The 16583-nt window shown below is 31.1% G+C and overlaps 2 protein-coding genes across 5 annotated transcripts; one reads left to right on the top strand and one right to left on the bottom strand.

Moving 5' to 3' along the window:
• Nucleotides 1-5325: 5325 nt before the first annotated feature.
• On the bottom strand, nucleotides 5326-7147 carry LOC106319783 (cyclin-D4-1-like). The gene is made up of 6 exons (XM_013758179.1): nucleotides 6899-7147; nucleotides 6546-6632; nucleotides 6351-6452; nucleotides 6058-6262; nucleotides 5845-5972; nucleotides 5326-5461 (listed from the first exon to the last, which is right to left on the bottom strand). Exons 1-6 carry the CDS (start codon nucleotides 7145-7147, stop codon nucleotides 5333-5335), a joined length of 900 nt encoding a protein of 299 aa, XP_013613633.1. The 3' UTR covers nucleotides 5326-5332.
• Nucleotides 7148-10190: 3043 nt separating this feature from the next.
• On the top strand, nucleotides 10191-13264 carry LOC106319760 (uncharacterized protein At1g04910-like). 4 transcript variants are annotated; one of them, XM_013758151.1, is made up of 7 exons: nucleotides 10191-10505; nucleotides 10827-10883; nucleotides 10971-11052; nucleotides 11120-11483; nucleotides 11580-11856; nucleotides 12462-12689; nucleotides 12764-13264. In XM_013758151.1, exons 1-7 carry the CDS (start codon nucleotides 10404-10406, stop codon nucleotides 13169-13171), a joined length of 1518 nt encoding a protein of 505 aa, XP_013613605.1. In that variant the 5' UTR covers nucleotides 10191-10403; the 3' UTR covers nucleotides 13172-13264. The 4 variants fall into 4 exon arrangements, with proteins under 4 accessions (XP_013613605.1, XP_013613604.1, XP_013613603.1 ...); XM_013758150.1 differs by having other exon boundaries at nucleotides 10193-10505; nucleotides 11117-11483; XM_013758149.1 differs by having other exon boundaries at nucleotides 10193-10514.
• The last annotated feature ends 3319 nt before the right edge of the window (nucleotides 13265-16583 follow it).

The raw sequence follows: 16583 nt of genomic DNA, 5'->3' as shown, positions 1-16583 counted from the left end.
CTTTTCTTCCCCAAAGCTTTAATAGTAAAAACGTCAACTGAACAAGTTAAAGTAAGTGCTTCGGCCTACAATAAATTTATTTGAAATCGGGTTGTAAAGAACTCATGTACCAACGGAAAAATTAATGAAAATTAGGGTTTCTGAGTGATGACGCAATGAAATATACAGAGAAAAGAGGGAACCAAAATGATTGAAAAAGGATAGAAGAGGCAGATAAGATTCGAGTCCCCATCTCACGGCCACTTCTAGATTTAGCCTTTCATGTCTCAACCTCTCCATCTTTTCTCTCTCTTTCCTCTTTACGAAACAATACAATGGAAAGAGAGACAAATGAAAAAAATATACACACACATGAGAGAGAGAGAGAGAGAGAGAGAGAGAGAGAGAGAGAGAGAGAGAGAGATGCTTTTGCTTGATAAGGCAATCTCTACGCCTTCTTGTCTAAATTAAAGCTGCACACTCCAAGTGTGGATATGACTTTGTGGTCCTCTGTCCTTTTTCTCTTTGTTTTTTGTTGGGTCCAAAATTTTGTTTTCACGAATTTCAAACGCGTGACTTGATCGAGTTTCATCAGTACATGTTAAGGAATAATGTGCAACCAACGTTTGCTAATCAACTATTTTCACTCGATATTACGTGGCTTTCACTATAATTCAAAAGCTAACTAAGTGTGTTTCTCCTCTTTCTTATCCTTCTCTCAATTTTTTATTTTCATGGAACATGAAAATTATCTTAAGAGTATTTAGTTTTATGAAAAAACAAGTCTTCTAACTATTTTCTTAATATATAGCTAGTGTCTTTTCAGTTCACAATTATTTGCATTAGATATTACTAAAACTTCCTAGTTTACCAGAAAGCTTAATTTTGGTAGAGGAATTTCCATATATCCTAAATGAACTAAAAATAAAGAAATTATGGCCGGGGAACTTATAACACATACTTGTATGTTCCAAAAAAATATCCAGCTGTGAGAAAAGTTTAACCAGGCTGCTGCAGTAATGAGAAATGATCGGACCCTACGTTGGAGTCTGGATATGTAATAAATTTCATAGAAAGTAGTGCAACGCAGATTTTTGTGCAATTATTTTGGCTTTATTATGTTGTAAAACTAAATTGAATTATTGATGTGAAGTGTTTGATCAGATAAATATATGTTCTCGAACACGATTTTCTTACCGTGGTTGCAGTCAATACGCAGAAACCTTTCGGACAACGACCCATCGATGTGTTTCTTTTTGTTTAATTTGGGGTATTCCGAACTCATATAAAGATTCACATTGATTTTCAAGAAGAAATACAATTTACAAATGATTTTTTTCTCCAGATATTCGAATGAAACCAACATGACTATGACCACACGAGTTTAGTGTAGAAGAGTTGATTCAAACTCGAGTTTCTTTGAAATCCGCCTATCACTAAATCGAGTTTTTTTGAAGCCCGGCTATCACTAAACCACTTTGGTGTGGTTCACTGTGTATATTATGTACCATACATGTAAGAATATCATCAGTTGATCATGAGAGATTAACATATAGACATACTTTGGTCATGGGTTCTTACACTTTAACATATTTTATGCTAGTGGTGTACTTTGGACTAGTTTTTGTTTTTTTTCTTGACAAAATTGCCATTTCTTGGAAAGAGAAAGCATAGACTAAAAAACATTATTTTCGTTAGCTTATCAACATAAGTTACGTTATTTGTTTAGTCAATTAATATCTGACAGGTTTATGGAGTTTTGGGCTTCTAGCAGGACCGTTATATTGTTTTATTTTTAGATTAATCTGATGGTTGGTGTTTGTAAAAGTTGAAGTTATGTGGTCAAGAGAAATATTGATGTGGACGGGGTTATAGGGTGTTGTGGTAAGGCGACACAGAGTGTTGGTGGTTACTGTGGTCAAGGTTGTTGTGGTTAGAGGCTGAGGAATTGTGACAAGGTTAGAAGATTTGTGGGGAATGGCTGAAGTTAAGTGGTCAAGGTTAAAAGTTATGTGGTTAGGAGGAGTAGTGTGTGGTCAAGAAGAGGATATACGACAGATTATTACCCATTCCCAATTTCCCATCACAGTGCTTTTCATAGCTTTCAATGAAATTCTCGATCCTTAAAGAAGTGATGTGTAGCCGGTGAACAGTTCGAGAGGAGTGGAGATTTTCGACGACGGCGACAGCGGTTAATGAAGATGAACCACCAAAAAATCCCATAAAATTATGTAGTTAGAGTTGGATATGTGGTTTCTGGTATAAAATTAAAATCCACCGGCTAGATGATTGAAGCTTACAAGAAGATATAAAGTGGACCATAAAGTGAAGAAATATAAGAATGGTGAATCTTGTAAGCATCAACTATAAAAAATTAATTTCAAGATGTAGAAAAAGAAAGAGAAAGAGAAGAGACTAATAATGTAAAAGATGATTGTGACAGCGAAACAAGAGATTCAGAGAGGAGGAGTGAATGTAATCAAATTACACATTTTTAACTTATTTAAATTAGAAAGATTTTTTAGAGAATTCACGAGGAGAAAGTATTCTACATGCTGAAAGTATGTCTAGCTGTAAATATATAAGTGAGAAGTATGTCTAGCTGTAAATATATAAGTGAGAAGTATTTCTAGATGTAATTTTTTCATTGATCATCATCATCATCATCATCATCATCATCATCATCATTCTTAATGTGGAATATTTAGTGTTGTTATGCTTCTTTCAGGGGTTCTAAATGTGACCCACAAGCAAGGTTTTATCACCACCCTTTCAAGCTAAGTCTCGAACCAAATAATATTATTATATTAAATAGAAAAACAAACAAATTCGATTAAATTGCGTAAAACATATATAAGTATATAGTAGCAGCTAGGGCTAGCTTTTCTTTATCCTTTAAATTACACGATATTCCCATACTCTTAGCTTCAAATACATTGCGCCCTAATTTGGGAAACTAATGATGCTTCACGTGCAAATTAATACATTTTCCACTTACTCCCAGAAATAATACTCCTTCCGTTCCTAAAAAATAAACTTTTTAGTATTTTCACGCATATTAAGAAAACACATTAAACTACCATAATAAATGTATCATTTTCTGTAATTTTCAGTTTTCAATAACTTTTAACCAATAATAATTCAATAAAATCAATTAAGGAAAAACACAAAAAATACATCTTGTTGAAACATATTTTTTTTAAAAAAAATCTATCATTAAGGAACAGAGGGAGTATATATCAGTGATTTTTTCGCAATGTATATAGTTAATTTAGTCACTTAAAAACCATATATAACTCAAATGATAACTTAAGCACATTATTACTACTTACAAAAGGAAAAACATTTTCTCTTTAATTATGCGTAAAAGAGAAAGCAAAGGTTGAAAAAAGTATAGAAGCTATATAACTTTTAGCAACTTTTACCGAAGAGAATAGTATATAACTATATGTATTTGTTTTGGACAGTTGAATGACTATGACGACTCATTATGACGAATCCTAATTAATGAATTATAAAAGTTCATTTGTTTTGTATTGTTGTCTTCACCTAGTCTACTGTCCAAATAAAATAATTATAAAACGTTTATCTGTTTTGTATTGTTGTCTGCACATATTAGTTTACTGTCCAAATAGTTCTTCATTTCAAATTTCATACATACACATAGAAGTATGATATCTATTGCGTGTGTATATATATTTACTCTTCGAGTACGAATTGACCCACAACTATACGCATTCACATTTGTTTTGTCTGATAATCGCTTGGTATTCCAAAATCTACATTTTGCTCAAAGAAAAAAAAAATCTACATACTACTGTCTCCAAACACAATTGTTTTGTCTGATGAATTGATAATCGTCAAAATCACTGTTGTACCGAACGACAATGGCCCATTATTTTTAATAAATATAGCCTTAGCCCACATTTCTTAGTTGCCGAACCTAGAGGTTTAGAGGACATGGACCAGACCAGACTTCAATCATTTTATAATTTTTGCTTGTTTATCGTGAAATACTTTTCATAAAAAATATAGGTTTTGGACTTATGTTGGTATTTCACAAAAAAAATTGTTGGTAAAGGTAAGAAGCTCAAAACCCCCTTAAATAAGTAACTTAGGGGATTAATGGAATTGGTCAAAAAATTTAACTTAGAGTTTTGTTAAAATTTTCTAACATTTTGTTGAATTAATATAAAAATTTACTAAATATAAAGAGAGTTTTGTGAATCCAAATAATTATTATAATATATTTAAAAAGAGTATCAGAATCTATTAATCAATTAATCAATAACAGTTGATTGTAACAAAATAAAAGGTTACAATCCAAAAAAATAACAATAGGATTTAAAACCTTTAACAATTACAGTAAAATCTCTATAAATTAATAATGTTGGGACTTTGAAATTTTATTAATTTACAGAGATATTAATTTACAAAAGTTTCTTTATTTAGATTTTTTATTTTAAGATATATTTATTATAAGATAAGAAAAATATTTGATTTTAGTTTATAGACATTAATTTTTATTTTTTGAAATTTGACATTTATATTAATTTTATTATATTATTTTGTATATATAATATATATTGCATAGAGCTTAAATGTGGTTTTAGATATAATATTACTAAATCTCCTCAAAAATATATTAAGTGTTAAGAAAATATAAAAATAATTCCATTATGAATATAAAACAAACTATATAATAGATTCTTACTTATATAAATATATATACATATAAATTATTAATTTATAATTAATGTGATCATATATTTACATAGAATTTTCTAAAAAATATTATCTTATTATTATATCGATTTGTGTCAAATTTTGAACCGGCCCAAGTTGGGATCGACGAAATTTATTAATTTATAGAAATTATTAATTTATCGAGTAAATTTATAGATGTACTAAATTTATAATTAATTTATAAAAATTACTGTACTAAGCCGAAAGACCTATGTTAGTGGCCCAATTATCAGCCCACTAATACAATGCGCGCCTTATTTACGTAATGACTCCGTTTGAAGTTTGAACAGTTTCTCGAAATAGAAAGTCAACTCTTACTGTTAGTGCTCAACGCTACCGATATGGTTTTTTCCCGCTATATTTATTTGGCGGGAACCAACACAGAGTGAAAAAAAAACGAAAAAACATTCCCTTTTTGGTATAACCGAAACTAAGGATAAATTAAAATATCGGAACTGGAAATTTTGTTATTTTGTTTTAAAATTTTATTGGTAATATTTTTCCTTCTCAACCTCTCTTCAGACAAAATAATGATGATCGTTTTTGTTTTTGCTGAAACAGAGAAATTTAGGAAAGATGGGTATGGAAAGAAGAAGAAGCATGAGTCTTAATAAGAAGAAGCGTGAGTCTTAATGCTGAAACAAGAAGCTGATACTTCTAAAACCCCACTGGGTGTTTGTGAACATAAGCCTGAGCCACCACTCTCTATCATTCCCCCAATCTTCTTCACTCTCTCCTGCAAATTGAGTTAATAAAAGAATCAACAAAGTTTAGAAGCTTGACACTTCGTTTTGTCTCTTGAACACAAAACACAAACATAAATTTCCTATCAGCTTTTACCCAGCTATTGAATAATAGACTTTAAAGTGGTCTTTGATCTATATGCTCCTCTAGTTTTGGAAGTCAAAGGATTTGGACACATTGACCAGTTTCTCTTTATTTTTTTCCACAGCTTTTTATAAAATATAATAAAACATGTGTATGCAATGCATCAGTTAATGCACACACACATATATTTATGTATCATCTTTAATGATTTCATTCTTCTCCACAACTGGCATTTCCTTGAAATTGAAGTAATGAAAATGAGTTTGAGAGTAAAAGTGGAACTTCATTTACCTTTTGAAGTGGTGAGAAAAGAGGAGAGAAGGAAGAGTCGTCAAACTGTACTGTGTGCAGTTCTCCAGAAACATAAAGTGCCACTGCAGCAGCAACTTCAGAAGGTCTAAACTCCAAAAAGTCAATACCTGTTCATTCACACAACCCACCATTATACTCCAACATTTTAACCCCAAAAAGCACAAAAAAACAAAAGTGATAGACCTTTTTCACCTTTGGCTTTGCTGGCTATCACTTGCAGTGATATGGATATCAATGTGTTGGATGGTTCTTGATCACTTTTACTCATCTTCCTCAGGAAATAACTTATGTATGAGCAAGGAGTTATGGCTCTCAATCTCCCTTCCAATCTGTTCACCACCAAAAGTTCCATTCTTTGGATTGATTTAGCCACAAACAGAAACTCAGGATGTCCAACCTATTCAGATGTGACCAAAACCTCAATCGATCAATGACATTAACAAATTAGACGATTTACCGATCTTTTTGTGAGAGAGTGATTGTACCTGAAGATCAATTAATAACCTTGGGACATAAGTTTCTTCAAGTTTGGCTGCCAGTGATAAACAAGCCACAGCCAACAACTGCATTGTCCAAGCTTTGTCATACTACAAGACAAAATCATATATCAAGAAGCTACATAAGTGGGAGTTTTAGATGATGAAGGGCAAAAACATGTTCAAGAATCAATGTGAACTTACAGGGAGATCATGAACCGACAAGAATCGATCAAAGTAGTTGACTGATAAGCAAATACACAATGGTCCAAACTGGTGCACCTCACAAGCCTGTTGTAATAAGAACAAGAGATGCATTAAAATTTTATCTCTTTTTCCTCCATCTCTATCTTTTAGAGATCTACAGCCTTGAGATTTAATATAATCTATTTGTCAAATGAACATCATATTCACAGTTGATAAAAAAAAACATCATATTCACAGATTTAAGGCAACATCTCTCTCTGCATAAGCCTAATATTCATACCAACCACTCTATGTCCAGATCATTCATCAAAGGGATGATAACAATTAAATAAATAAAATAAAAATCAAACCTTAAAAATCCAGTTAAGGGCTTTTCTTCTTCTGGCATTGAAATCCATATCTCCACTTCTGAGTCTCCTGATGTAATCATCACTTGGCAAATGCTGCTTCTCCTTCTCCCTCATCTCTCTGATAATTTCTTCGCTCTCCAATGGAAAACCTATCTGAAAATTCGAAACTTCACGACCAAAAATCATGTCATCATCACCAACGTTGATGGTCTCTGAACATAAAAGACTCAGTTCTAGATTTTCCGCCATAACAACAGAGTGTTGTTCAAAAAGTAAAATTGTTTTTAAGATAATGTCATCTAGAGATTGGAAAGTGATGGATACAAGTTAGAGGAAGGAGCTTTTTATTGATGAAATGAAGATATGTGTCTTTCTCTTTGGGTAAGTAGGTAATGTGATAATAGGAGAAGAAGATCAAAGAGTAGAATATAGAAAGTGAATTGACTATCGTGGTTACATACGTTTCCATATTGATAAATTTATGGAAATGTGTTTGAATTTTGTTGTTGGCAGGATATTTAGTTAGTTTTGTTCATTGTATTTTAGGTTTTCGAATCTGAATAGTCAAATATCTAAAACAGCCAATTCTGAAAACTTTATTATTTTATCCCCATTATAGTTACAGCTAATTTAGTTTGACTAATAGTTTAAAACAGTATCAAATCCATTATATATCTACAAATATTTTATATTTTTCATGAATTTCAATATATTTGAATAGTATCTTGTGGTATTTTGTAAGCATAAAATGATAAAATTATATGATAGGATATACAAAATAAGCATTGTGATATTGTTCTTATTTAGCATAAATATTCGTCGAACCGTAAGATCTTTTTCTAATTCAAACCGAATTAAAAATATGCTCCAAATAAGTTAATGTATATTAAAATCAACATAACATTAAACAGAATATGGATTTAATATATATGTTCAAAATCCATCAATAATGATGGTTAAATAATTGTCTCTCATTGATCTTTGACCACACTGTTTTTACTATATAGTCACTTTTAAAGTCAAAATTTTTCAATTACTACATGGAATCAGTAAACTGTAAACTGTAGATTCAATTACTACATGTAGATCAGTAAACTATATCATATACACATTTGGTATGGTCTTTGATTTTTACACAATATGGTCTTTCTTTAATATGGATTTATTTTACCCAAAGATATTGTATTCTGTTTTACGCAACATTTAAGATGAAATATTTAGTCATCGTTTTACATAGAATATATATTAACTTCCCCAACTGGTGGTCAAGTTCTCGAATCCAGGACTTTTAAGGTGATTAGTATAATTTTTTCTTAGCTTGAATTTACTTCAAATGATTATGGAATCATAGGCTGTACGAAATATTTGTTTTATTCATGTGGAGTGAAAAAAATATTTCTTATCATTCACACAAAAATTTCAATATTCCACATGTCATGTATTATTTTTAAAATTACGTGTTTTATTCTCCTGTTGGTAGTGGTAATATACCGTGAATTAAAATCAACGTGCGAGATATTAAAACTTTGGTGTTAATTACAATCTGAAAACCAAACAAAAGTGAAGTCTTACTTTTTTTATTAAACAAGATGTAAATAATCACCCAGGACCTCGTAGTCCAGTGGTATCCTTCTTGGGGAGGAGAGGTAACCGGTTCGACTCGCGAGGAGGGAGAGGCGTGTCCAGGGCCCGTAAGAAGGTACAGACAAAGGCTGGCGCCGGACCTAGGTGGTGGGCCGCAAGGTCAACACCTGGTTAAAAAAAAAAAAATGTAAATAAACTGAACTACAAATGATCTTCTTTGGTTTTAATTTTACAAAACCAGTGAAATCATATAATAGAAAACCAAACCGTAAACGAGATTGACAACTCCTATGTGAAATCAATTCTGTAAATATCCTTAAAGCAAGCAGCGTTTCATAACAGCATTGAGTAGAGGATTTCAAAGATTGGAAGATTTTACAGTCCAAGGCTCCTCCCAGCTAAGACTTGGGATACTGTGAATAATCGTTTGCAATATATAAAAATTCTTTGACTACTGTTTATTCCGATATACTCCATCCATTCCTCGATGATAGACTTTTTAGAAAAAAATTTTGTTTAAAAAAGATGTACTTTTTGTGTTTTATATGAAAAAATTGTAAACTTCGAAAAAATTAATTGATTTTATTGAATTATTATTGGTTAAAAGTTATTGAAAATACTAAAAAATCTATATTCATGGAACAAAGGGAGTATATTATATATATACTTGCTTTCTAAGATAAGATATATTATCCCATGTTAAAATTGTTTTCAATCTTATATATTGAAACAGAAGTCACAACCTTGATTCATGTGTGATTTTTTTTTAAAATGGACCTAATGGACTTATCCTTAGAAAGTTATGTTACATTTAATTTTTAATCTTATCATTTAAATTTTGGGCCTACGAGAAATTTTTTATTGGGCTATCAATAATTGAATTTAAACAATAGATGATCCATTGGATTTATAGATAGTATAAATTAAATGAATATAATTTAATGTTGTAATACTATACTTCTATATGTTGATTATTTAAATATCTGTCGATGTTAACTTTTAAAATTATAAATTTTTTTTTAAATAACAAAAATCATATTATCTAACAATGATTAATCTTTACTACCTTAAACCAATGAAAACAAATTTTAAACTATATAGTTTATTTTAAAAATTAAACAAAAACTAAATGTTTAATTATTTACTCGATAATATAAATCTATGAAGCGGAAAGGTTAATTTTTAAAAAACTTTCTAAAATTTTGAAATGTTACAATATTTTTGAATATGACAATAAAATAATATTTTACTAATCTATATATATATATAGTTACGAATTTAGTAATGAAATAATAATCCGAAAATATATATATAGAAGAAAATACAAATACATGTGAAAGTTTGAAACAATCTATTCAATGAAAAAAATATACAAAATTGATAGACATATATATTATAATATATACCAATTAAAAATTGAAAACAAAATGTTTATATAAAAATATATGAAAACAAAAACTTCGAGATCTAGTAAACATTAAAGTGGAATGTTAGAAAGTTTCAGTTAATTAAAGAGAATTACACGTTATAATTTGTGTGATTATGCAACATTCAGGAGTCAAAAGAAAATAATTAAGTAATTTTACCGTTATAGTGTGACGAGAATAATAAAAGTGAAAAATAGTTATGGGCAATCAAGACAAGGGGGACCCATGGAGAGACAAGACATCAAAGTTAATGAACAGTTGTCCTTGTGAGACAGCATTCACGCGCTCTCTCTCTCTCTCTCTCTCTCTGTAAACCGTTCTGGGAAATTGACGAAAGAAGAAAGAAAGCTTTCACATTCTCAATCCTCTAACAACTGAAGAAGAACGTACACGTTGAAGAAGGTGAAGTAGAGCGTTCTGAGTATCGATTGATTTAACTTTCCTGGAAACTGGATCTGGATTTCTTCGTTTCTGAGAAGCAAAAACAGTAAGTGATGAATCTTTATCCGAACCTGAAAAGAGGGGTACTACTCTCTGTGCTCTTCTTCGTCGTTTTGCTGTCCAACGCCTCCACTTCCACTTCGTCTTCTTCATCTGTAAGTTTGGTATTATAAAACTTCTCTCTTTCTCTTTTTTTTTTTTTAATCTGGAAAGTTCACTCAACTATGTTTTCATGATTCCAGAAATAGTAGTTTCAAACTTTCCCGTTGAAGAAATTTCTTAATTCGAATCTATTTATAGAAAGTTTAATAGACAGAGACACCAACGGGGTTTATGTTAGTATGTTTTTGATTGACTATTGGGTTTATTGAATTTAAAGACTTGAAATTTAATTAGTCTGGGACCTGAGGGAACAATAACTCAAGACTTGTTTAGTTTCATGTCTTGATGGAACTAAACATTAGTTCTTTTTGCAGGAAGCGATCACAATAAAGCCAAGACATTTATCTTTGCTAAAGAGTGCTTTACAACGGGTAAAAATTAGAGATTCCTTTAAAATGATTTTCGGAAAATAAATGAGCTGATGAGACTTGTTTTTTGTTTTTTTTTTTAAATTTCAGCCAAGTGGGGAGCAGTCTGATCTATGGAAGCCAATGACTGATCAAGGATGGAGTCCATGCATCGATCTAGAAGATTCACCTTGTAAGTATTAAACAACATTTTTCATTTAGGTTTTACATTAATCTCTCTCTAATCTTTGGAATAGCAGCATTACCGGATAAGACCAAAGGCTATATCCAAGTGTTTCTCGACGGAGGACTTAACCAACAACGAATGGGTATATGCGACGCGGTTGCAGTTGCTAAGATCCTAAACGCAACGCTCGTGATCCCGTTTCTCGAAATCAATCCCGTTTGGCAAGACTCAAGCTCTTTTGTTGACATCTTCGACGTGGATCACTTTATCGATGCGTTAAAAGATGACGTAAGAGTAGTTAAAGAGCTTCCTGGGGAGTACTCTTGGAGCACGAGAGAGTACTACGCCGCGGCGGTCCGTGAAACACGTGTTAAAACCGCTCCTGTTCATGCTTCTGCTCAATGGTATATTGAGAATGTTTCACCGCTTCTTCACAGGTATATGTTTTTCTTTTACGTTAATATATATGACTGTTTTGAAAACGTTACACGAGTCTTCAAAGTTTGGAGTTTTTTTTTTTTTTTTTTTGGTAGCTATGGGATTGCTGCGATATCTCCGTTCTCTCACCGTCTGTCGTTTGATCACTTACCTGGTGAGATTCAACGGCTGAGATGCAAAGTGAACTTCCAAGCGTTGCGGTTTGTTCCTCACATTACATCGCTTGGTGATGCTCTAGTGAGCCGTCTTAGAAACCCGTTATGGAGAAGCGACAAGGAAAGAAAGAGTGTGGATCATTTGGGAGACATGACGAATCCGAACAGTAGACATGAACCAGGGAAGTTCGCTGTTCTTCATCTTCGCTTTGACAAGGTAATGTTCACTCTCAGTTTTAGGCAGTTTCAGTTCGGTATCGGTACCGGTATTTCGATTATCGGCTTTTCGTTCTAGAAATTTAGGAACTGTTCCGTGTGCTTACAATAGGTTCGGTTTCTGTAGCAAAGTTGGAAACCAGCTGATATCTAGAAAGGGGTCCAATTTGGCTCCGGTTTAGTTCCTTCCGGGTTTTCGGGTGATTTTGGATAATATGGCTAAAATATTATATAATTCGGGTTTTCAGTTTAAATACTAGGTAATTTGGGTAGTTTAGATAAAAGTATTGGGTAGTGCGGATAATTTGGACTAAAAAGATTGGGGTGATTTGTTTTTTCAGATAATTCACTTTTATAAATAGTATTTTAAGATATTTGGTTATTTAGAAACTAAATATAACTAATATTTTAGGTATATAATATGTATTTTAAAAATTCGGGGCACCCATTCGGTCACAGTTCAGTTTCGGTTTTTTAGAGATATAGGATCTGAAGTTCGGTTTTGGTATGGTTCCTCGGTTCCTCCGGATAAATGTACATATGCCTAACATTTTTGGTGATGTCTTTTTGAGTTGTTTGGTAATAAGAAGTTTGTTCTGTATATAGGACATGGCTGCACATTCGGCGTGTGACTTTGGTGGAGGCAAAGCAGAGAAACTTGCATTGGCGAAGTACCGACAAATGATTTGGCAAGGAAGAGTGTTGAACTCTCAGTTCACAGACGAAGAGCTAAGAAGTCAAGGACGTTGTCCTCTAACACCAGAAGAGATGGGACTTCTCTTAGCCGCTTTCGGTTTCGACAACAACACTCGTCTCTATCTCGCTTCCCACAAGGTCAGACTCAGACTCTTCACTTATATTTCTTCTCTAACCTCTTCTTATGTTCTGTTTTCTTTTATGCTTTCTAGGTATATGGAGGAGAAGCTAGGATCTCAGCACTAAGACAAGTCTTCCCAAGGATGGAAGACAAGAGAAGCCTAGCTTCTTCTGAAGAACGAGCTCGTATCAAAGGCAAAGCTTCTTTACTAGCTGCACTTGATTACTACGTGAGCATGCACAGCGACGTGTTCATCTCTGCGTCGCCTGGAAACATGCACAACGCTCTCGTTGGTCATAGGACGTTCGAGAATCTCAAGACGATTAGACCGAACATGGCGTTGATAGGACAGCTTTTCTTGAACAAGAGCATCACTTGGGTGGATTTTCAACAGGCGCTTGGTGAAGGACATGTGAATAGACAAGGACAGATCCGGTTAAGGAAACCGAAACAGTCTATTTATACTTATCCGGCTCCTGATTGTATGTGCCATGTTTGAAGATGAGGATATAATAAAATAGTTTTACATTTTGCTTAGAAATTAAGTTGTATAACCTTTTTATCTATTATATGGAAACTTTTTTCTAATTAACTAAACAAACTATTCATTGATCACGAAGATTTTGAGAAAATTTCAAAAAATATGACAATATTGTTTTAATGCATAATTGCATCTTGTACTAACATATGATGATGTTTAAAGAGGTTTGGACTCTTTGTTGTATCCGTTTTTCAAGAAAATAGTAATTTTATAGTGGTTATTCCACCGATTTAGGGAGTATTATGAAGTTTTACTAAATTAATTGATAAATAATTATAACGATTCTTATATACCATGAAAGAGAGTTTAACATACATTAATACAAATGTAAAATGTGGTTAGAAATTTTAAAACAACACTAAAAAGTTTAGGCTTCAGTATATAGAGCGTTTAACGTAAAACTCAATATTTTCATAAGGGTTACCACATAGATTTTGAAAAAAATTCAAAAAATATGACAGTATTGCTTTAATGCATAGTTGCCTCATGTACAAATATATGATGATGGTCAAAGAGGTTTGAAACCGTTGTTGTCTCCATTTCTCTAGAAAATATCGATTTTATAATGGTTAGTCCACTAATCTAAGAAGTATACGAAGTTTTACTAAATTAATTAAAAACAAATTGAACGATGCTCATGTACCATGAAAGAGAGTTTAATATACATTAATAAAAATGTAGAATGTGGTTTGAAATTAAAAAAAACAACACTAAAAAGTTTAGGCCTCAGTATATAAAGCGTTTAACGTAAAACTCAATATTTTCGTAGGGGGTTAACACATAGATTTTGAAAAAAATTCAAAAAACATAACAATATTGCTTTAATGCATAGTTGCATCCTGTACTAATATATGGTGATGGTCAAAGAGGTTTGAAACCTTTGTTGTCTCCATTTCTCTAGAAATAACGATTTTATAATGGTTAGTCCACTAATTTAGGGAGTATATGAAATTTTACTAAATTAATTTTCTTTAAAAATTGAACGATGCTCATCTACCATGGAAGAGAGTTTAGCATAAATTAATATAAATGTAGAATGTGGTTAGAAATTTTAAACGACACTAATGATTACAGAGTTCAGTATATAAAGCATTTACCAAAATAAAATATTTTTGTAGAGGTTAACACATAGATTTTGAGAAAATTCCAAAAAATATGACAATATTGTTTTAATTCATAGTTTCATCCTACGCTAATATATGATGATGTTAAAATAGGTTTAGAGTCTTTGTTGTTGCCGTTTTTCAAGAAAATAGCGATTTTGTAGTGATTATTCCACTGATTTAGATATTATTATGAAGTTTTACTAATTAATTGATAAAAATTAGAACGATTCCCATATACCATAAAAGAGAGTTTAACATACATTAATACAAATTTAGAATATCGTTAAAAAATTTAGAACAACAATAAAAAGTATAAGTTTCAGTATATAGAGCGTTAACCTAAAACTCAATATTTTTGTACGGGTTAGTTAACACATAGATTATGAGAAAAATTCAAAAAATATAACAATATTTCTTTAATTCATAGTTGCCTCCTTTACTAATATATGATGATGATCAAAGAGGTTTGAAACCTTTGTTGTCTCCATTTCTCTAGAAATAACGATTTTATAATGGTTAGTCCACTAATTTAGGGAGTATATGAAATTTTACTAAATTAATTTTCTTTAAAAATTGAACGATGCTCATCTACCATGGAAGAGAGTTTAGCATAAATTAATATAAATGTAGAATGTGGTTAGAAATTTTAAACGACACTAATGATTACAGAGTTCAGTATATAAAGCATTTACCAAAATAAAATATTTTTGTAGAGGTTAACACATAGATTTTGAGAAAATTCCAAAAAATATGACAATATTGTTTTAATTCATAGTTTCATCCTACGCTAATATATGATGATGTTAAAATAGGTTTAGAGTCTTTGTTGTTGCCGTTTTTCAAGAAAATAGCGATTTTGTAGTGATTATTCCACTGATTTAGATATTATTATGAAGTTTTACTAATTAATTGATAAAAATTAGAACGATTCCCATATACCATAAAAGAGAGTTTAACATACATTAATACAAATTTAGAATATCGTTAAAAAATTTAGAACAACAATAAAAAGTATAAGTTTCAGTATATAGAGCGTTTAACGTAAAATTGAATATTTTTGTAGGGGGTTTAACACATAGATTTTGAAAAAAATTCAAAAAATATAACAATATTTCTTTAATTCATAGTTGCCTCCTTTACTAATATATGATGATGATCAAAGAGGTTTGAAACCTTTGTTGTCTCCATTTCTCTAGAAAATAGCGATTTTATAATGGTTAATTCACTAATTTAGGGAGTATATGAAGTTTTACTAAATTAATTTATAAAAAAAATTGAACGATGTAAGAGATTGTAGCATACATTAATACAAAAGTAGAATATGGTTAGAAATTTTAAAACAACACTAAAGATTATATGCTTCAGTATATAAAACATTTACCAATATTCAATGTTTTTGTAGGGGTTAACACAAAGATTTTGACAAAATTTCAAAACATATGAAAATATTGTTTTAATGCATACTTGCATCTTGCACTAACATATGATGATTTTGAAAGAGGTTTGGAGCTTTTGTTGTCTCCGTTTTTCAAGAAAATAACGATTTTATAGTGGTTATTCCATCGATTTACGGAGTATTATGAAGTTTTATTAAATTAATTGATAAAACATTATATCGATTCCCATACACCATGAAAGAGAGTTTAACATACATTATTACAAATGCAGAATTTGGTTAAGAAATTTTAAAACAACACTAAAAAGTTTAGGCTTACACATAGATTTTGAGAAAAAATCAAAAAATCTAACAATATTGCATTAATGCATAGTTGTCATAGTTGTCTCCTGTACTAATATATGGTGATGGTCAAAGAGATTTGGAACCTTTGTTGTCTCCATTTCTCTAGAGAATAGCGATTTTATAATGGTTAGTCCATTAATTTAAGGAGTATATGAAATTTTACTAAATTATTTTTAAAAAAATTTGAACGATGCTCATGTACCATGAAAGAGAGTTTAACATACATTAATAAAAATGTAGAATGTGGTTAGAAATTTTAAAGCAACACTAAAGATTATAGGCTTCAGTATATAAATCATTTTTCAAAATTCAATCTTTTTGTCGAGGTTAACACATAGATTTTGAGAAAATTTCAAATAATATGACAATATTGTTTTAATGCATAGTTTCATCCTGCACTAATATATGATGATGTTGAAAGAGGTTTGGAGCCTTTGTTGTTCCCGTTTTTCAAGAAAATAGCGATTTTATAGTGGTTATTCCACCGATTTAGGGAGTATTATGAAGTTTTACTAAATTAATT

The sequence above is a fragment of the Brassica oleracea genome, unplaced genomic scaffold (assembly GCF_000695525.1).
Source record: "Brassica oleracea var. oleracea cultivar TO1000 unplaced genomic scaffold, BOL UnpScaffold00615, whole genome shotgun sequence".
Taxonomy (NCBI): domain Eukaryota; kingdom Viridiplantae; phylum Streptophyta; class Magnoliopsida; order Brassicales; family Brassicaceae; genus Brassica; species Brassica oleracea.
This window is presented reverse-complemented; position numbering and strand designations above follow the sequence as displayed.

Coding starts and splice junctions, on each gene's coding strand:
- LOC106319760 (XM_013758148.1), top strand. CDS start 10,404: ATGAATCTTTATCCGAACCTGAAAAGAGGGGTACTACTCTCTGTGCTC. Junction 10,884..10,970: donor TAAAGAGTGCTTTACAACGG/GTAAAAATTAGA, acceptor TTTAAATTTCAG/CCAAGTGGGGAGCAGTCTGA. Junction 12,690..12,763: donor TCTATCTCGCTTCCCACAAG/GTCAGACTCAGA, acceptor TATGCTTTCTAG/GTATATGGAGGAGAAGCTAG.
- LOC106319783 (XM_013758179.1), bottom strand. CDS start 7,147: ATGGCGGAAAATCTAGAACTGAGTCTTTTATGTTCAGAGACCATCAAC. Junction 6,453..6,545: donor TGTCGGTTCATGATCTCCCT/GTAAGTTCACAT, acceptor TTTGTCTTGTAG/TATGACAAAGCTTGGACAAT. Junction 6,263..6,350: donor GGTTATTAATTGATCTTCAG/GTACAATCACTC, acceptor ACATCTGAATAG/GTTGGACATCCTGAGTTTCT.